Source organism: Triturus cristatus, chromosome 3_1, assembly GCF_964204655.1.
Source record: "Triturus cristatus chromosome 3_1, aTriCri1.1, whole genome shotgun sequence".
In the NCBI taxonomy this organism is placed as follows: domain Eukaryota; kingdom Metazoa; phylum Chordata; class Amphibia; order Caudata; family Salamandridae; genus Triturus; species Triturus cristatus.
In genome coordinates this window covers 287,668,282-287,690,150 of record NC_140583.1, presented here as the reverse complement: position 1 = coordinate 287,690,150, position 21,869 = coordinate 287,668,282, and the positions used below count along the sequence as shown (strand labels likewise).

General features: G+C 45.3%; 1 protein-coding gene across 1 annotated transcript in view; it reads right to left on the bottom strand.

The window, feature by feature from the left end:
* INSYN1 (inhibitory synaptic factor 1) overlaps nt 1–21,869 on the bottom strand; it is a 287,893-nt gene that overhangs the window by 178,391 nt on the left and 87,633 nt on the right. Inside the window, exon 2 of the mRNA XM_085643900.1 lies at nt 848–1,706. Coding sequence (XP_085500026.1) covers nt 848–1,006 — 159 coding nt within the window. The 5' untranslated portion in view covers nt 1,007–1,706. The remainder of the gene's footprint in view (nt 1–847; nt 1,707–21,869) is intronic.

Below are 21,869 nucleotides of genomic sequence, written 5' to 3'. Positions count from 1 at the left end.
GTGCTACATGAAAGTCTGCTATGGACTTCAGGGCAGGAGAGACCTGCCATCCTGGCTAACAGATATCTTTAGACTAAGCAGAGAGGTATTTAAATGCTTCCTAAGAGATAGCAAGTGCTGTTTTTCGCTGAGATGCGATGGGAGGGCATTCCAGCTCACTGTAGCCACAGGTCTGAAAGCCATCTCTCCAGCTCTGACTTTGGTAGGTCTAGGGATCAGAAGAGTGTCGGTGATTGGGAGCGACACATCTGAAGGAACGCGACAGCGTATAGTTTTGTGACATAAAAGGAGCAGCCTAATTGACAAATATGCCACTCCCTTCAAGGCATTAAGCCACTGACATAACATAGTCAAACGTACCTTTTTTTTTTGCACTCTCTGTAAGAAAGATAACCGATATTTTGGAGACAGAAATAAACTCTATTTCCGTAGTCCAGCTGGGCTTTGTAAAACAGTGGGATGCTTTGCGGAGGAAAAGAGGATCGAAAAAACAGAAAAACACCTCTACAACATCTCAGAAAGCTGGAGGCTATAAGACATATTTTTAAAAGGTGGCCTGGCACTTATCAGAATCCATTGGTGATCATAAGCCCTCGCCAAAAGCATAATTTTGATTAGCTGAGGATGAGTAAAGCTTGCAAGACCATGTGGTTAATATTGTGGAACAGAATAGAAAGAAGCTATAAAGATCTCAGTTTGTCCTTCCAATAGGATGTGCATAATCTCCCCCTGCTTTTCATGTGCTGCAAACATATTCCTTGAAAGTTCACAACCATGGCACAGTAGAGGCACACTGGCAGTTTATCAACAACCTATGGCATTTAGGGTGACCCTTTAGCTTTCATACCTCACGCAGCTCCTTGGCCACCTCCTTCAGCTCCTGCAGGATGCCCTCCAGCTGCCCAATGACCATCTTCATCTGGTTTCTGATGCGCTCTCGCTCGTCAATGCCGCCGCGTGGGCTCTCACTGTTGCGCTCCCCATCCTGCGAGCTCCTGCTGGACATCCTTCACCAGGCTGGGGCGCTGGGCAAAGCTCCACAGGCTGTTCCCATCTCCGTCGGCCAGTGTGTGCCTCCACGGAGCCCCTCTCAGCTGGGGAGGGCTCCACATCTTAACGTCTTCGCGCCCGCCCTCCCCTCCTCTGTGCCTGAACTCCCCAGGCCCTCACAGGATCATATCCAGAAGTGGAAAGAAATCGAGCAATGCTAGCATAGGGAGGTGGAAAGCCAGCTCTGTCAGTAGAGAGGGTAATGCTTCTCATTCGGTGAGAATGGCAGAAGCACTACTCTGCTTCTGCAATATGACGCGTGTGTGACACCCTAAAACAACACTCCTTTCAGATAAAGAATTGGTTTGCGAGATCCATGACGTGGACCAGAGGATGTCTGAAGTACTGGAAATGTTGAGTTTTTCTGGGCAGCATCTTTATGTAGAAGGCTGGAAGCACCACCGCTGATAGTTGCTCAAGGCCCATTCTCCCTGAGACCAAAATAGCAGTCCCCAGCTTCGGACACTTAGAGGATTGTGTTATCCAGGGTGTAGTAGCTCTGGTCTCCAGGCTTCTAGTGACTGAGATCACTTCAAGACCCACCAAATGGCTTCTGGTGTCCAGATGGAACAGTGACACGTCTGGGTGTGAAATCCTTGATTCTGATGCATGGGAGTCTGGCGAGTGCCAAAGATCGATCCCGCCTCTCCGTGTTCCTAGACCAAAAGAGATGAAAAGTGGTTTTAGTGATGATCCTGTTTTACCCAAAGCCAGAAATACAGTCAGAGCCAATACAATACATTCTTTACAAAGGTAGACTGATAAACAGAAGAGGGCAATTGATCTTTCTAGGCAGCAGTAGGGACTCCCACAAGTGGTGCAGGTGGGCTAAACCTATAGAGATTATGTTTCCAAAACACTAACTAATCTGCCACACTATTGTGTTACTTATCCTGTTGCCATGTAGCCACTGTCCAGGAGTCAAGATACATTTCTACAAACATCTTTCTCCTCAGTCTCTGGAAATGGTCAGGTCTAAGTGCACAAGAGGCTCTTGCTTACAAGACTCTAAGATGGGGCACAAGTCCTAAAAAAAGAAGTGGGGGGGACTAACCTAATTACGCAGTATGCAAGTGACATCACGGCACGCGACATCACGGCGCACAACATCACGGCCCATGGTGTTGCTTGTTGAAGATGGAAAGCAGACAACATGCAAGGGCTGCTGAAAGTGTCCCGGTGTTTGGAACATACACCTGGACGAGTTCAGCACATTATTCAGTGGGGCCCAAATTCTTGGCAGGGTGGACGGCGTACACCCTGTGAAAATAGTGGGTGGACGCCGTCCACCCGCGTGTACCCCTGACACGTGTCATGCTCTAAGACCAGATAAACCCTGGCTCAGCTATGAAAGACTGCTGCAAAGGAAAGCTTTTCCATTGGACATAGTTTCTCTTCTCACTCATATATCAAAGGGAGATGCTTGGTAACCAGAATTCAGATTGCAGGGAATCTATGACATGGTAAAGCCCACTCTAATTGATTATTGGATATCACTGCGTCTTTATTGTCTGTTCTTTTCCATGATCAACTGCAACAAACACTCATGGCCTCAAGCGTACATGCCACAGCAGTGGATTTGGACTAGGATCCCGGGTTTAGCACTGTCTTCAGCCGATCGTCAATTCACAGGGTCATGTATGGACTCTCAGACACGCAGACGCAGCTGCTAGAATCTTTTGTCTCAAAAAACGATCATCTAACCCCTAATGTGCACCACTGCCCGGGCATCCAGTCCACAAAAGAATAAGCATAAGCAAGGACACATATTTCTAGAGAACAATTTAAAAATTGTTATTTCCTGGGTGCCCGCTTACCCCATATCACAAGTACTACCCTTTGATATAATAAACAGAGTGAGGAATTTCAGCCTACTAGGAGAAAAACTGTGGCACTCGTAAACCACTAGGCTGAAAACTGAATGAATCCATTTAAAATACCACAAGCATCGCAAAACCTGCCATTTTTTGTAGGCCTCCCTGCTGGCCCGAGTGATTGGACTCATTCTCCCTATCAACTCCCGAAGAGACCCTTTCAGGAATAGCACTCGTTACAACGCATGCATTTTCCACACATGCCATTACAACGCCAGTCATTACAACGACTTGCTGTAGGGGGTGCGCTGGAGTTTGGAATAGTATAATTTACTATTCCTTCTCCAGTGTGTGCAACAGTAGGGTAGGTTTAGGATTGAAAATCCAACAAATCCAATACTTTCTGCCCCCTACAGCAAGTAATTTTAACGACTTGCATTGTAATGGCATGCGATGTAACAACATGTCGTTGTAATGACTTGCGTTGTAAACGATGTTTCCCCCATTTCAGGGCTGCTGTAGTGCTCTATATGTGTCCTTTATCATATCATATCACATCATATCATATATCTTATCATATCATATCATATCATATATCGTATCATATCATATCACATCACATCATATTATATCATATCATATCTTATCATACATATCTTTAATCATGGCATATCATATCATATCATGCCTATCATATATCATAAATATCAAATATCATATAACTTATCATGTCATATCATTTCATATCAGTCTCTTGGCTGGGAGCAGTCAGGAGCCTCACAGCTGATGCAAATGCAGCAGAGGGGAAACAAAGGCTCACACCTTGTTAGCACTTTACACATACTTAACAGAGGCAGATTATCACTTTGTTCAGTCCCTTTTTAAGAGATAAGCATGTACTGTAAGAATGTCAGATGTGTTGGCTTTCCCAGTATTTACACAACATAAATGTAATTTTATAGCGCTTACTAGCCCTAAGGAGGCGTTGAAATAATTTAAGTACCAATATTTTTTTTGTATAGTCCTACTCATTCCTATGCAGGGTGTCAGAGCTCTTTACAGCAACACCTGCATTTTACATGTACAATACATTTTATACGTTTGTAAATGAATGTACAGGATGTGTTCCATAAAACTGGGGGACTGCAAGGTGTAGAAGTCACATATCTTATCATACATATCATATATCACATCACATTATATCATTTAATATCATATCATATCTTATCATGCATATCTTATATCATGTCATATCATATCACATCATATCATATCATATCATGCATATCATATATCATAAATATCATATAACTTATCATGTCATATCATTTTACATCATAACCAATGCAGGATTTGAGGTGGATCCGGCTGGGGCCCAGATCCAGAAGCTGTTATTGAGCCAGAAATGGAATCCAAGCGGGCCCCAGTGAAAACTGCTGAATTTGTCCTGATGTAATTAGCTGATGACACATACAGAAAAGCCCACGCGTTGCCTGCTTTCCATTCATGTTGAAGGGGTTTTCTTATTTTCAGTTCCAGCTGGGCCCAAAACAAAGGCCTGATGTAAAGGGCTGTCAACTCTACTTTTGTTCCAGTGTCATCCTGGCTGTGAGGCTGCGAGCTATCTAGAGCCTAATACCTAGATGCCAATGCAATGGAAGGAAACAAAAGCACACAGCTTATCACTTCAGAAGTACCTAAGAGAAACTATAATATGGAGGCAGGTTTTCGTCTTTGTTCAACTCTTCTATTTGAAATATGCATGCATTGTAAGAATGGCAGATGTATCAGTCTGTATGAGTAATTATACAAAAAAATATTCAAATTCCAATAATGTTTTTTTATTGAATTCTTTTAGATTGCTACTCATCCTAATGTAGGGTGTCAGAGCACTTAATGTCACACACACAAATCATACAGAGACAATAAATCATTCAAGTATTTAAATCAATGTGCAGGAAATGCTAACATAAGACAATGGGGGTTACAGGGTGTAGGAGTCACATATCGTCCTTACTGTCAGTCATTATATGTTAAGAGTACATGGTCGATAGAACAGAGAGTCAGGATTTGAAACATAACACAGTGGTTCGGGATCTCCTGTGGGAGGGCAGACCACCACGTATTGCCACCCACAAACTTACACTCGGCTGGTTCGATGGGGGGATAGGGCTCCCTGGTGTTAAGAAATATTACTGGGCGGCCCACTTAGCGGCTATCAATCAGTGCAAATATCGGTCGCCTAACGACCCCACTTATCAGATTGACCGATGGCTCCTCCCGGGGGGCAGCTTCAAGGTTGCGCTCTATGCTCGGCCCTTATGACCCGTCCTTACCAGCCCAACAGGGCATGCAGTGGCTACTTGGAAGGCGGCCAACAGGAGTCTTGGGTGGGAGGGTAGGCTCACGCAAGCCACGCCACTATGGCACAGTGAACAGCTTGGTAGGCTGATCCGGTCTAAAGGTTTCAACAAATGGGACACCATTGGCATATCACGGATTGGCGACCTATAAAGTCTGGGAATGTGGTGCCCTTCACCCGGTTACAACAGGAGTATGAACTTGCCAAAGCCGAATACTTTCGGTATCTTCAAATCAGGCATGCTTTGCTTGCGGTTCTTCCCAGAGGCTCTGACCTCCCTGACTTCTCCCCGCTTGAGGACAGAATACTTGATGGGGAACTGTCGGAAAAGGCCAGCTCCCTTATCTATAAGAAGCTCATTAACAATATGGTTGACCTTCTGCTCAGCCTGAGGGCTGAATGGGACCACGATGTCGTGGGTTTGGATGAACAGGAGTGGCGGGCAGCGGTGGCCTCTCCCTGTGAGGTGGCCATCTCCTCCCAGCTCCGGCTGGTTCAACTTAAGCTGCTTCATAGATCCTATCTGTCGGGGCCTCTGTTGGTTTGCATGCGATATATCCAGAATGGTTGCTGTCCTAGAAAGTGTGGGCAAGATGGCACTTTCATACATGTTATCTGGAATGTGCAGCTATCTAGGGGTACTGGGAACGGGTGGTGGGCCACATGGAAGAGGCACTGGGGCAGGGGATTAACTGCAATATCAAGCTGGCGTTGTTGAACATCTGGGACCCGACCGACCTTAACTCTAGGGAGCGAATTTGGGTGACGCTTGGGTTCATGATTGCAAAACGGAACATCGTAGGGCTTTGGAGTTCTCCGAATCCGCCGACAGTCGTGGACTGGTCCAATGACATGGACTGGTGCATGATAACTGAAAAATCCATCTACGAGGCCAGGGGATGCCCGAACAAGTGGACGCATGTCTGGGGCCAGTGGAACACCTATAGAGGGCAGATCTGTGCACCCCCACGGACTAGAGACAATGTGACAGAGGATCTTGTTGTTGTTTAAATAAGTGGGTTGTCTGATTATTGTCATGTGTATTATCGGGCTAGTTGCAAATGTCCACTGTGTGTCGCCCTGACCTCAAATTTGCTATGTATCTAACATGCCTTTTTTTTTTTTTAAATAAAAAAAGAAATTTAAATTAAAAAAAGCTCTGAATATATCCTGTAGAGAAAAAAATAGTCAGATTTGCCCACTTTTATTTTGGATGTCATAGGCACCCAATGAGACCTTAATTGGGATGTCTCAGAATAATCCAAAATGTAGCCAAACTTGAGATATAATGTTTTTTCATTCACAAATGCCACTGTAGTCAATAGTAAGTACAACTAATTACCAGACCCAATGTCTATCTTTCATAAATATATTGGATCGCCATGTCAGGGAGCACATGTGAGATTTAACAAAAATGAGTTGCCACATTTTGGTATATGTAAATGAGAACCATACTTATGCAAATCCCTGACATTAAAGGAAAGAAGTAGCATAATACATGGCCCATAGTCTAGCATCTAACCAACATATTCCATCACTAAAGAATACATTATTCTACTTTCTACCTTGCCTGCCAGTGTCTAAATAAGTATTGATTCTAAATAGGAAACACACCTAAATATGATATCAACAGACCTTACTGACTTTGGTGTCTGAGATTCCTAGCAAGGCAAAGGGTGGCCTTGATCCATTAGGGATTCAGAACCATACAACGTAATGGAAAGCGCTGTGCACATCCACTTAGTTAACGTGGCAAAGGCAGCCATTACGACAATTTTTTCATTAGAAATAAGTAGTATGGCGCATTCATTGGCATGGAGAGAGATAAATGGTGGGCAAATAATGCGGAACCTCTTTCGCCAGTGCCTCAGCTGCCCATTAACAAATTGCATATAACACGTCAATTTTCCTGTGGAATTTGTTTTGTGGGGCTAGCATCTATTGATTACCCACCTCTGAATCAATCAAGTTCTCCCTGTATAATCACTTTCAACATATCAAATGAAAAGCATTGAATGCACAAACGGGCCACACATTTTAAAAACAAAATGCGTAATTGTATTAGAGAATTTATATTTGAGAAATCCATCCCATATATAGATCAACTAAACTGGCGTAAGTGAAGATGTGGGCAAAAACAGGTTACTTTATTTACAGAGACACCAAGTAACCAACTCAATAAACCAACTCCAGTTAAGTCAAAACACTGCCCTGAAACAATCGCTGCTAAACCCCTGGTAGCTATGGCACAAGCAGCAGGCAACCCCAAAGAAGGGTGTGCTAAGTTCAAGCAGTACCAACAAGTGTAAAGTAAAGAACAAAACACAATAAAATTCCCAAACTTATTTAGAAAAATGTAGTAAAATGTAATGGGCAAAAATAAGTTAGAAAATAAAAACAGGTTAAGGGAACCCAGAGAAATTGATCTTTACATTTTTAAGGCAAGAACACCTAGAAAGTAGAACTATGGATAAACAACAGTGTATGGTGGGCCCGGATGTAGGCTCAATTTCAGGCCAACTGTGATAAAAGGTATGATACACCAAATGAGTGTCCCGGTCAAAGGATTAACCTTCATACTTGGTCTTCAGATGCACTGCAAGTCTTCTGGTCATTACTGCAGCACACAAACTGCTCAGGGTAGGTTACGGGTACCACGTCTCTCTCCAGTCAAGTCTCCTGCAGGGTCTAGTCCTATTTAGTCTGCTGTGTCCTCTTGGAGTCAGGAGTCCTCCTGCTTTTGTGTCCCTGAAGCAGGTAAGTGGAAGGCCAACCACTTAGCCTTTAGAGAGCAGTTCAATTCCCTGGGTGACAACAGGACTCAGACGTCCTTGTGCAAGTCCTCTTCTCCCAGCATGAGTCAGGATTCTTCTTACAGCTGGGCGTTCTCCTTCAGATGGAATCTTTCCAGGTCCAAAACTATTCTTAGGAAAATGTGGCAGATTAATCCTTTGTACTAGCCAGTGACTGGAGGAATTCTATGACCTAATCCTAACAATTTTCTCACAGTTTCCCTCCTGTTTGCAGCACATTCTCTTTTCCTTAGTGTGAAATTACCCAAGAGCCCCCATTTCAAGATGGTGGATCCCAGCTGATTTCAGACAGCCCTGTGTTCAGCTTCTTGGCCCCATCCGTACCTGACAGAGTCAAAACTAACTTTGCCTCCTGCAAGGGCTGAAGTTTAACTGTCCAGGAGGGTCCTGAAGATGAAAAGAAGAAGCTCTCCATGGCATTTCCAAGGTATTGCTGAAGGTGGCTTGTATTCTACCAACTGACCCTGCACACTCCCAGATATCTAATCACTGCTAAGCGGTCAGCAATTAATACCCATTGGCGTTTCCTAGGAAACCATTGTCCTCTGAGCTGGGGTTGTTAAGTCCCCCATCCAAGGATATGCGTTCAAGCTCTGGAGGTGTGATAATTGGAAGAACTGGTTTCACGCCAGTTCTGGCTCAGGCAGCATAAAGTACATCTTTTTTAAATTACTTTTCGGCTTAAGTAATGAAAAATCTGATTTCAGATGTCGGATTAAAATCAAGGGATAACTTTGAAGCATTTGCTTTGACCTTTCCTGCGTTGAGGTAAATAATGAAGATTTTATTCCCACCTAGGCCTGTTAGGATAAGGTCTACAAAGTGAAATAGCTTTTGGGGTTTTTTTTCACTGGGGGGTCACACTAACCCCAATATGTAGTGTATCCCATTTCTTATATATTAGCACTCTACCCTGTGGCCATAAAAGGCACCCTTAAAGCGGTGACTTATGAATACATAAAAACAGGATTTCACTTAATGTCAAAGGCATTTTTGCCAGCCATATGTCACTGCAGTAAATTCCAATTTCAGCATGGCCAGAACAGAGTGGTGCTCCTGACAAAAACATGTTTTTGTCATATATATGTGGGTGGTTTAAATACACACTGAAGCATGCATATGATATTTAACTTTCCATGCCACAGGTGCACTTAAGGCACCATTTAAAAGTGGCTAATAGTTACTAGGCCATATAGAGAGTTCCAGTGTACAGCATATGTTTTAAAGGTGAAGCACATGTGCTTTATTAATGTTTAGAAGTGATCCCGTGCACAGAGTCCTAAAGCCAGCAAAAATGTGTGCAGAAAAAGGCACAAAACTGGGGTGCCCATTTAAAAAAAGGCAGATTTGCTACATACACTAATTGTAGTTGGATGGTTGCAGTGCCACTTTCAATGTAGGTGTACTTGCACTTAATACATATACATACCAGTCTATATTTCCACTGTTATCAAATGTATGTGGAAAATAACAACTGTTTTTGGCTTTAGTGATCTCATCACTGAAACCTTTGGTGATGTTACTAGTGATGTCGTGGCAGTTGTCATCTGTGTATGCAGATATTAAAGGCTGCTGAAATTACACACACTATCATAGCGTAGCCTAAAAACCATTGATTGCATTTGAAATCTGTCTCATCACTTTCAGCCTACAGATGTTCCGTCAGTTGATATGCTTGGACACCAGCCCTAGTTCCAACGCCAGCACATAGATCTGAAAAAGTCAAATAATTTGCAGCTTTTTAAATTAAATTTTGCCTGTGGCGGAGAGCAGAATGGCTTAATAAATATTCAGCAAGTGACTGATGTCTGGTGTTTTTGCCAGAACACTGCAGACTGCACGCCATGCTCATCTGTCTGGGGACATGTGGTAACTGGTTTATTCCAAGGATGTGACATTTCTCCTATTCAGACATCCACCGGCCGATTTCCTTCCACTTTTGGGAAGAGCGTCACTGGCTCCAGGATAATATATAACATTCACAGGTGTCATTCTTCTAGATTGAGTTTCCCTTGAGCTGAAGGCTCCAGGGTTTGCATGCCTGTGATAATGGGAATGCCCATCATTCCCCAGTCAAGGCATGCTAGGGTAATGCTCTGCACTGTAACAGAAGAGCGTAGGATCATTTACTCCAGCCCACTTCCAGTGCGCAGTTTACAGTTGTCAGGATCTGACTGTCCCTCGTCTTCTGTCGGAAGATCCTTGGGGAGCTACAGTTTTAGTAATGAACGTGTCCGGGTGCTGAGTGAGGGGTGGGACGCTGCAGCCTCGGAGACAGATACAGGCTGCTGACCCCCCCCCGTCCCCCCTCCCCCGCTCCAGCATCTCTCGTGTGCAATGACGGTGGCAAATCACTGGCAATGTCTGGAACTCTGATTACACGTGCAACAGAGCAGCGTCGCTGCTACGCACCTGCACCACACATCAAAAACCTGCAGACACTCAGCTGCTCATGCTCCACATGTAGAAGACACGAAACAACACACCTCCAGAGCGTAATAGAATATAAGCGCTTCTTTCACACACGGCAGCTTTTCACAGTTGGGTTTACACCATGCTAGGCAAAGCTTAGACTGTACTATGATCTTATTTCTCTGCTACCTGGCCATTATGTCTTTTTTTGCTCTCTGCTTTCTTTTTTGACATAGTCCTGTGTTTTGCTCAGCCCTTGTTGTTCTATCTTGTACTTTTATTTTAACCTGTCACCAGTACTTCGCTGCTTTATATCAGTGGATATTCATCTACGCTTTAGTTCTTCAATTCATTTTTACCCTGGATCACATTTGTTTTTACATATATCATTCATTTCGGTAATTGGCTAAGCAAGAAATATACATACCTTGCATATAGTGTTGACAGTGTCTACGCATATACTATTGCTCGGTTGGTTATGATTTGTTCATAGCAGTTTGCATCACACAATTATGCTTTTGTCATAGTTTCGTTGACATTTTGCTGCAGTAATACTCAAATAAGCCGTATTCATTGTGTCCAACTCCAAAGGCTATTTGAATACCATTACACAACGCCCCCACTAACCTCCCTGTCCAGAAGGTGTCCTGTTGCTCTACAAGCGTATACTACAAGGGCTCCCTGCCTTCCATGGTTTCCTTTCGCTTTAGCGGTTAGGGGAGCTATTCAATGAGGGCTCTCATCTGTTTTCAGGATCCCCAGGGGTTCTTCCCATGTTCGTGCTGCTTCTAGGGTTCCCCGACTTCTTCCAGCTTCCCTAAGGAGATTGATGCTTTCATATTCTGAACATCTAAGAAGTTCGTTTTTCCATTCATCTTGCCTGGGGGGTATTGGATGTTTTCCAGTGTAATGTAATTGGACGTCTGCCAAGGATCAGAACCACGTCTGTAAACTTGGAGGCAGTGGCGGCTGGCATGTACCGAGCATTGGGGGCACAAAATAAAACCTTACTTTCCTTTCTTCGCTACACGACGTCCTCTGGCGTCTTCTGTAAGCCCAAGAAGCAGGAAACTGCACTACCCAATCCTGGCAGCATGAAAGCAGTGCCAGGATTGGATAGGGCAGCTTAACCCAGCTCTCCTAAGAGCAGTGGAGTCTTGCGCTTTCTCTAACCCAGCTGTCTAAGACAACTGGTTTAGAGAACTTTAAAATGAGCATGTCTGGCTGGCTGGCCGACCAAAGAGACACACATTTTAAAGTGCATAGCCGACCAAAGCACACATACGCATTTTAAAGTGCATAGCTCTCTGCTGCTGCCACTAGGCAGTGCTGACCCTAAAGGGCTCATTACAATGGCAGGCGGACTTGAGTCTGCCTGCCATTTTTGCGGTGGTTGGGACCAAGCGCATCCTTGGGATTCAACATTGCGGACGGTGCTGCTGGCTGCAACACCGTTCGCAATGTCACTATGCCATGTAGTGCATTTCCCTGCACTACGTGGCAGGCACCACGCGTTGCCTGCCACTTAGGGCTGGGAAATGTTGGAAGGTACCATGGGTATCCCCCCTATTACACCCCCAACACAGAGGGGGCCCACAACCGGCCCCCGAATCCAACCTGCGCAAGCCTTTCCATGGCGTTTCCACCGCCATGGAAAGGCTGGCTGACGCCAGCATTGTAATCTGGTAGGCACTGCCCATTTCCCCAGTCCTATCCTATCGTAACGATTGCCTGTGGCGGAAGCGTGGCGGGTGGACTTTGCGCCAACCACGCAAGCGGAACGATTCCCCCCACCATCCTAATGTGGTGGGGGAAATAGGCAATCAGATGGCGGAGGGCCTACCACCACACGGCTGGCGGTGGCTGGCCTTCCGCCATCCTACTGAGCCCCTAAGTTCGGGACGGGTTGCTGAAAAATAAAATGGTAATAAATAAACTTTATTAACGTTTTCTTTTTCAGCTCTGGGGCTTATGGGGTGACACTCATCTGCTCAAATGGAGGAGCCGCCCCTGCTAGGATGTAGTTTTAGATTTGGCTGGGCGGGTAAACAATCCCAGTAAGTACGACATTGGTCAATTAGGGATGGTGCGATCAGTGACATCAATAATGGTCTCAATAACGTTGTTCTAGTAGTTACTTGTGTATGGAGCTCCACAGCATTTGAAAGATTTCTGCTCCTACTACCCCACATCTTGGGTATTTTGGTTTGGGCATTTGGAAAAAACTTGGTTTATTATACCAGGGATATGCTCTGTGAAGGAAGTAGCAGTTAATTAGCATAAACAAGCCATGTTTGGAGACCTTCAGGATTCTTACGACCATTCTAACCCAATCTGCTTCTTACAGGGGTCCACCTATCGCCTCTGTACATTTGACTCTTAACGCATTCAAGGGCATAGTCTCTAATATAGTCCTGTACAAGACTGAGACTGCTTTGCCCACGGTGGTGCCAATGACATAGCATCCCTGGTGTGATTTAGGTTTGCCTGTTTGTCTGTTCCCACCCTTCATTGCTACCACAGCCGAATACATCTACCACCGTCCAATATAATAAAAGGTGTTCCTCTTTTATATCTACGTCATCTCACAACTCTTCGAATGGTTGTATTTTCCTGGTATTAAATAATTACCCCACTTTGAGAATACCCAGAGATATCCATTCCAATAATGAGGCCCCTGCATAAGAGTGGTCAATTACCCTAAAGAGAGATCTGGTGAATAGGGGCTCTCTGTCTTGCTTTTCTGCAGGCATCTAAGCCAAACGTGCTTAGCCACCACCAGTATTCAGTTGGATTCAGTTTGTGCCTTTTTTAGCTCCATTAGTAGCTGGACGAGCCATCCGGTCGATGGGCTATCTGCTGCTGTTGGCGCTTCTCCACTGATCCTAGTATTCATCCATCTTGTTCACCATTGCAACTGCACCACCAGGTAGTATGTCTCAAAATCTGGGGCTGCCAATTCACCATCCATCGCCTGTCTCTGCAGTTTAGTCAGCGCTACGATATGCTGTCTTTTGACCCATATGAGGTCTATTAGTAATGTTTATAGTTCTTGAAATTTACTTCTAGGGGTTATTATTGGTAGGGTAACAAAAATTACAACAGTTTGAGGTTATGTTATAATTTTAGCAATCGTCACCCGACCTGCTACTGATAAAAGGAGCACTTTCCAGAACCCCATGCCCAACCGGAGGGACATAAAAGCTTTTCCCACATTCACATCAAGAATGGTCTGCTTGTCTCTGCACAATCTGCCCTCTAAGTATTTCATCGATGATTGTTCCCATCGAAGCCCCAATGGGGGTAAAATATCTTTGCATAGGAGTTGGAGGGATAACAGACTGGTCTGTTGCCAGTTTACGCATAGGCCTGATGTATACCCAAATGTATTGGTTGGGTTGGCCAGCCATGCTAGCAGGGCCCCAGCTTACTCTCACTCTGCATGGGTTCTTACCAAATATTCATTTGTGTCAAAACAGCATATAACAAATAGGAAACCATCATGATGATTCCCTTCATGATGAAAACAAAATGAATAGTGAAAATTGTAAATTTTTATCTGAAAATTCAGATTGTTTTCATTTGAAATAATAATGGCAAAAATTAATTTGTTATTGAAAACCTGTATTGTTCTGTTATTAGGAAATGCATCATTAGAGGGTTGGGATTGTGATTAGGTTTAGATTTGTTTTACGGATTAGGGTTGAATTTTAGTACAAGGTTGCCATTAGGCATATTTTAGGGTTCTAGTTTAAGTTAGGGATTGAGTAACCCCCCACGCCCTCGCCTCCACAGACTACATCCTCCTCGGGGACCTGAACTTCCACCTCGAAAACAACAACAACACCAACTCCACCGCCCTGATCGACAACCTCGCCAACCTCGGACTCAAACAACTCGTCACAACACCCACCCACGCCGCTGGACACACACTGGATCCCATCTTCTCCACAAGCCCCCACGTCTCCTTCAACCACACCACCGAACCCCACTGGACCAACCACAGATGCGTCCACTTCACCTTCTGGAAACCCACCACACACCACCGCACCCAACAGCTACCACGCCGCCGCTGGGGCAAGGTCACCAAGGACCAACTGACTACCACCCTCGCCCTGAGACCACCCGCCGACCCCACCGACCCAGACACCGCCGCGACCAACCTCAAACAATGGATCAACGACTGCGCCAACACCCTCGCCCCTCTCAAAACCTCCACTACTAACCACACCAACATGAAAGCCGTCTGGTTCACCGAAGACCTCCGGACCTCCAAGCGCACCTGTCGGAAGCTGGAGAAGAAATGGCTCCACGACCGAACACCAGACAGCCACGAGGCCCACAAAAGCGCCACACGCAGACACCACCAACTCATCAGAACCGCCAAGAGGACCGCCTTCAAGGACCGGTTAGACAACAACGCACACAACACCAAAGAACTCTTCAGCATCGTGAAAGAACTCTCCAACCCCAGGTCCAACACCAATGACATCCCACCATCACAAGACCTGTGCGACTCCCTGGCCACTTTCTTCCATCGCAAGATCGCCGACATCCACAACAGCTTCAACTCCGACACCCCCACACCCACCACCGAGCCCACCACCCCTGTGATCACTACCCGCACACGCCGCCTGACCGCCTGGACTCACGTCAGCGACGAAGACACCATCAAAACCATGAACTCCATCCACTCCGGATCCCCATCCGACCCCTGCCCTCACCATGTCTTCAACAAAGCCAGCACAACCATCACACCCCACCTCCGGAAAACTATCAACAACTCCTTCGAGACAGCAACCTTCCCGACAAGCTGGAAGCACGCCGAAATCAATGCCCTTTTGAAGAAACCCAAGGCGGACCCCAAGGACCTCAAGAACTTCCGGCCCATCACCCTGCTCCCGTTCCCGGCAAAAGTGACAGAGAAAATTGTCAACAAACAGCTGACCCGCTACCTCGAAGACAACAACGTCCTGGACCCATCCCAATCTGGATTCCGCAGCAACCACAGCACCGAGACCGCCCTCATCGCCGCCACTGACGACATCAGGATCCTGATGGACAAAGGAGAAACAGCCGCCCTCATCCTCCTGGACCTATCAGCTGCCTTCGACACGGTCTGCCACCGCACCCTAGCAGCGCGCCTCCATGACGCCGGAATTCAAGAGAAGGCCCTGGTCTGGACCACATCCTTCCTCTCCGGCAGAACCCAGAGCGTCCGCCTCCCTCCATTCCGCTCAAGAACCACCGAGATCATCTGCGGCGTCCCAGAGGGTTCCTCCCTCAGCCCGACGCTATTCAATATCTACATGGCTCCACTCGCCCACGTCGCACGACAACACAGCCTCAACATCATCTCCTACGCCGACGACACCCAGCTGATCATATCCCTCACCGATGACCCCAACACCGCCAAAGCCAACCTCCACAGAGGAATGAAGGCCGTCGCCGACTGGATGAAGGACAGCAGACTGAAGCTGAATTCAGACAAGACGGAGGTTCTCATCCTCGGACCCACCCCATCAGCCTGGGACGACTCCTGGTGGCCCACAGCGTTAGGCACACCCCCGGAACCCACCGACTATGCACGCAACCTGGGGGTCATCCTCGACTCCTCCCTCTCCATGACGAAGCATGTCAACGCCGTCTCCGCGTCCTGCTTCAACACCCTCCGAATGCTCCGTAGGATTTTCAAGTGGATCCCTCCCGACACGAGAAAAACCGACACCCAGGCCCTCATCACCAACAGACTCGACTACGGAAACGCCCTCTACTCGGGAACAACAGCCAAGCTCCAGAGACGACTACAACGAATCCAGAACGCCTCGGCACAACTGATCCTCGACGTCCCCCGACGCAGCCACATCGCACCCCACCTGAGAGGCCTGCACTGGCTCCCAGTCAACAAGAGGATCACCTTCAAGCTCCTCATTCACGCACACAAGGCGCTACACAACACCGGACCAACATACCTCAACAACCGACTCAGCTTCCACACCCCCATCCGCAACCTCCGCTCTGCCACCCTCACCCTCGCCACAGTTCCTCGCATCCGGAAAACCAATGCTGGAAGCAGATCCTTCTCCTACCTCGCCGCCAAGACCTGGAACGATCTCCCTGCCAACCTACGACAGACCCAGGACCTGCTGGCCTTCAGAAGACTTCTCAAGACCTGGCTCTTCGATCAGTAGCAGCCCCCCCCCCCCCCCCCCAGCGCCTTGAGACCCTCTCGGGTATGTAGCGCGATTTAAAAATGCATGATTGATTGATTGATAAGGGTGTGATATAGGGTTTGGCTTAGGAGTAAGGTTAGAACTAGGTCCGTTAGGTATGAGAATTAGAGTTAAGACTGTGTTTAAAGGCTACCCCACATCAATATCAAGTTTTAAATATTGCGCTATAAAATACTATAGCCACCATACTGGAAGATATGTTAATAATATTTACTATACTTAATTCCATTTTATATACATTTTAACTCCACATATATTTACATCTAGTATGACTAGATTTGCTCTACTTAGTTCCACATTTATATACAACAAAGAATATATTGATCTATATACACTTAGGCGCATTTATTTATCTATATTTATCCAATCTATATACATTCCTTTTCCTGATATTTTGGTAGTCAATATTAAGGCTATGATATGTAGGTAGCACAACATTTTTATGCTTGATATTCTGACACACAACCATATAGTGTGAGTGTTTGGGATATGGTTAAGATAGCCCAAGGGTTAGTGTTAGAGGTATGGTTATGGTTGTTTTCATGGATGTTCTTATTTTGATACACTTCATCGCACCTTTTCTGAACTCACTTCTTCATGACCATCTTCTTCATTATACATTCTTCAACATTATTTATTGTACTAGGTACAATGGCCTATTCCCACAGCACAGATTTTATAGATAGGGAAATGTGACATCACTGTTAACACCACTCAGCCTATGTTCCTTGGTTAGAGTTTGTGATGAACACAATTCTATGTTTGTAGGTATGTTTGTATGTGTGTATTAATGTATGTATCTATGTATATATGCATGTTTGTTTATGGTATTTCTATAACACAAACCTTCCCAAACAGCAGAGGAGTGTTACACACTGTCAAAGACAAGCATGAAATCAATGAAGTGTAAGGTAATGTTCTTTTGGAAGGTGAGTCTTCAACTCTTTCATAAATGTAAACAGCATTGAGGAGGTCCTGATGGACAGAGGGACAGGGTTGGAATGGCCTAACTGGCCGTGCTCGAAAGGCTGATCTGACAGGTCAGTGTGTAGGTCGTTTTTTGCCTGTTTGCAGCCATGTTTTATGGTCTTGTGGGCTGATTAATTCTCTGGTCTCACCACAAACATTACCTGCAGCATGCACAAATTAAAGCAACAGCCTCTATCTTGCAAAACACACTTACAGCTTGGCTTTACGAGTATAAAACTGCCCTGATTGTTAAAAGTGAGCCACTTGTTCAGCTCTCTGTTTCACTAATGGGGGCCACTTTTATTTTGGCCCTGGTGCCTGTTTCCTTTCCCAGTATGACCCTGCAGAAGGATGTTGTTCCAGATCCAGGGCGCTTAGATGGAAAAAGTCTGTTGTCTTGTTTTTTTCTTTTTTTTCTACTTGTGAGTCTGCAATCTGATGGTGTCCTGGCTGAAGTATCTATCAGAGATGGTAAGCTTGTCCGCAAGATAAGTAGGGGTGCGGTCCATGATGCAGCTGGTTTTGAAGATGGTGTGGGCCAGCGAGGGAAGCCAATGGAGTTCCATCAGAATGCGGGGTGATGTGATCACATTTCTTCAGGTTCTGGATGAGACATACTACAACATGCAGGATGCCACTTAGGGGTGCCAGTGTGGAGTCTTCAAGGGCAGGGAGTAGGGCAATACCATCCAGATGCAAGAGTATGATGGCATGAATGGTAGTTCTTAAGTCACTTTCTGTAAGAAATTGTTTGATATTCTTTAGAAGGGAAAGCTCGCACCAGGCCATCTTTGTGTATTTGACAATGTATTCCTTCAGGGTAAGATTGGTGCCTTGGGTGAATCCAAGTGACTTGCATTCTGTGAAAGTTGGGGTTTGAAGTGTTTACTGCTTAAGGCAAACATTAGGAATTTTGTCTTGGTTGGGTTGAGCTACATGTAGGCACAGGACATCCAGGTCTGGATGATGTGCAATCAGTGCTTGAGACGTTGTATGTCTGAAGCAGAGGAGAGTTGTGCATGCTGACATATTTGTGATTCTTGACGCTGTTATCTATGAGTAGTGCACTAATCTGCTCCATGTATATTTTGAAGATGATGGGAGACAGTATGGAGCCCTGGGGAACCTATCAGGTGACATGGTCTTTTGTGACTGGATACATTCGGCAATGGGAGAGTTGGGGGAAAGAAGGGATTCTTTACACTATACTTTTTCTTTTCAATTGACTTTGATGTTTTGACATTGATGTTGTTGAAGGCTCTTATAAGCCTCACAAGATCACCCTGAAGTAGGTGAACTTGAAGATCAGAGCGGCACATTAGTTACCCGGAACAAGAGGTCACCTAACCTGAAAGAAAGAATTTGTGCATGAAGTGCTTACTCTTTCCCCGACCCATGCCCCTTCATCCGTATACATGGATTTAGAATTCATCGTTTTAGCCCATTGTGATTTTTCTGAGATGAATGTTGTGACTATAGACACTGCTTAGAGACCTCCTGGGGCCCAGTTATTGGAGAGGATCGTTGAGTGGTGTCTCCACTCTGGCAATTGGAGGAGACCTCCATTGGTTGCTGTTAGACTTGGCACCATTGGCGTGAGTCTCCCTTCCACTTTTTGCTCTTGCCTCATCTGTTTTTGTTGACCTAGATGCTTTGGGCACTTTGCCACTGCTGATCAGTGCCAAAGTGCAAGTGCTCCCTATTGTAAAATGATGTGATGGATTAGTGGTTCCATAATTGGTTATTTGATTTACTGTCAGACCCTAGTGCAGTGCACTATTATGATTAATATTATTATTATTATTATTTTTACATTTATATATAGGGCGCAACAGCTACCCAAAAAGGGTTTCCCGGCGCCCGCCAGAACAGGAGCAAAAGAAAAAGAGACACAACTTGCTGATTGAAAAGCCAGGTTTTAAGTGACTTACGGAAGAGTGTATAGTTAGTTTCGGTGCAAAGAGACAAGGGAAGAGCATTCCACAAGACAGGGCCCAAGTGGGTAAAGGAGGGGCGGCCCATACGGGATCATCTAATCCTAGGCACCTGGAATTTAGCCTGAGTAGTAGACCGAAGAGTGCGTGAAGGCAGATAGGGGTGAGCTAAGTTCTCAACCCTGAGCCAATTGAGGTCTCTCAGGGAGCCAGAGATAGAGGCTGCTCTGGGAATCTGACAGAGCAATATGGCAGCGGAGTTCTGCACCCGCTGTAGCTTGCGTGTCACGCCTTTATTGGCTCCTAGGTAGAGAATGGGAGCTAGAAGCGCGACGCAACAAGGAGAAGCGTGACGCAGTCGCAGCAGTTGCCGTCACATCGCTGAAGAAGCGTGCCGCCGCCGCAGCTGTTCACCTTCGCAACACCGATGAAGCGTGCCGCATCACCGGAGAAGTGTGTCACCACCGCAGAGGTTGCCGTTGCATCACCGGAGAAGCGTGTCGCAGGGCCTGTCGGGCGTATGCACGCATCGCATCCAACGTTGTCACATCGCATCAAAGACGCCATTTTGTTGCATTGCACCAGATCATCGCAACGAGGCGCCATCTTGTCGCATTGTAATCAGAGCGCAGTAAGAAACCGACGCATCACCTCTCCACGTGGTAAAGAACCCAACACATCACCTCCTCTCTGGTAAGGAAACCGACGCATCACCTCCCCTGCGCTGCAGTAAGGAACCGATGCATCACCTCCCCCGAAGCAAGGAATCGACGCCTCACCGTTCTTGCGTGTAATGAACCTACGCATCACCTTCCTTGCGACCCTTTTGTTTGTTTTGCGTGACGCATCCAAGGTACTTTGAGAGTAAAGTGTTGCTTTTATCATCTAAACTGAACTAAATTATTTCTATCACTTTAAAGTCATATTCTAAGTACAGTATTGTGGATTTTTGTCATTTGGTCTTGTGTTAAGTCTAGCAAAGATTACTTATTTTTCTAAACTGGTGTGGTGTCCATTTGTAGTGTTTTCACTGTATTACTGTATGTGTTCACAAATGCTTTACACACTGCCTCTGAGATAAGCCTGCCTGATCGTGCCACGCCACCAAGGGGGTGAGCAGGGGTTATTCAGGAGTGTTTCCCAGACTAGAAGCAAGGGTCCCTATTTGGACAAAGGTGTATACCATTGCCAACTAGAGACCCCCATTTCTAACAGTTGCATTTCATAAATGTCATCTCTCGGAATGTCCAATGTTAGGGGGAAAGTAAAATGTGCACCATTGTTGCTTCCAGTACATAAGTCAATGGCTAGATGATTTTTTATTGCTTGGACATTGGCAGGCACATACTCAGTATATATGTGAAAATGAAGAACAGTAAAACCTAGAAAGCAATTGACACTAAACCGTTACCACCAACCACACTTCCTCATCCTTTTAAGAGTTTCGAGCCCTCATTTTGTAAGAATTGTTTTTTTATGATAATATTTAAGCACAGTACGCACCTTTTTATTACTTAATTTTCTTTGGTTAAACGTTAATAGCTACAATAAAATGTATCCTGCAGTTGAAATGATGCACACATTTAGTTACGACTTTTTATTAAATTTGGTTCTGTATTTTCTTCACAAGTTGCCTTCTCCTTGTTTTAAATTCATGATTTTTGCTTAATGTTTCCTGCTAATTTTTCCTTCCAACAGACGGTGCTAGAAAGGTTAAGCAGCAAATTGTTAGCAAGAGTAACATTTCAAAATGTAAGGATGATTTACTACGCACCATTTTATGCTGCATAAATATCCATATCACTCTGTTGGAAAAGGGACCATGTGGGCAATATTTTAAACCCGGGCAGAGGTATACAGAAAGTATCCACCTTTAATTCACCTGATTCGTAACCGGACTTGCCAGACAGTAACTCTTCGGGGATTCAAACGATACCACATCTCACCTTTCACAGAGGCAATTCATTTTATACAGACACACAAAATATGATAATTAAAAGAACTCCGAATTTGCCTTTAAAATCATGGAACGCAAAGCTTGCAAAGACATATTTCCACTTGAGATATTATCACGCAGCAAGCCATGAAAACAAAAAAGCGCAAATTAATTGCCTCTTATTTTTTTCATGGCGTGAGAATTCCATGACTTCAGCATTATGATTCACAATGCTTTTTTCAGTCACTTCCGAACTGACTTTTCTTCATGCATGAATTATGCAATAATAACGAAGCCCAAATGCACGTTAGAGCAATGTGCGTGCAGAGCACATAGTTGTGTGCTC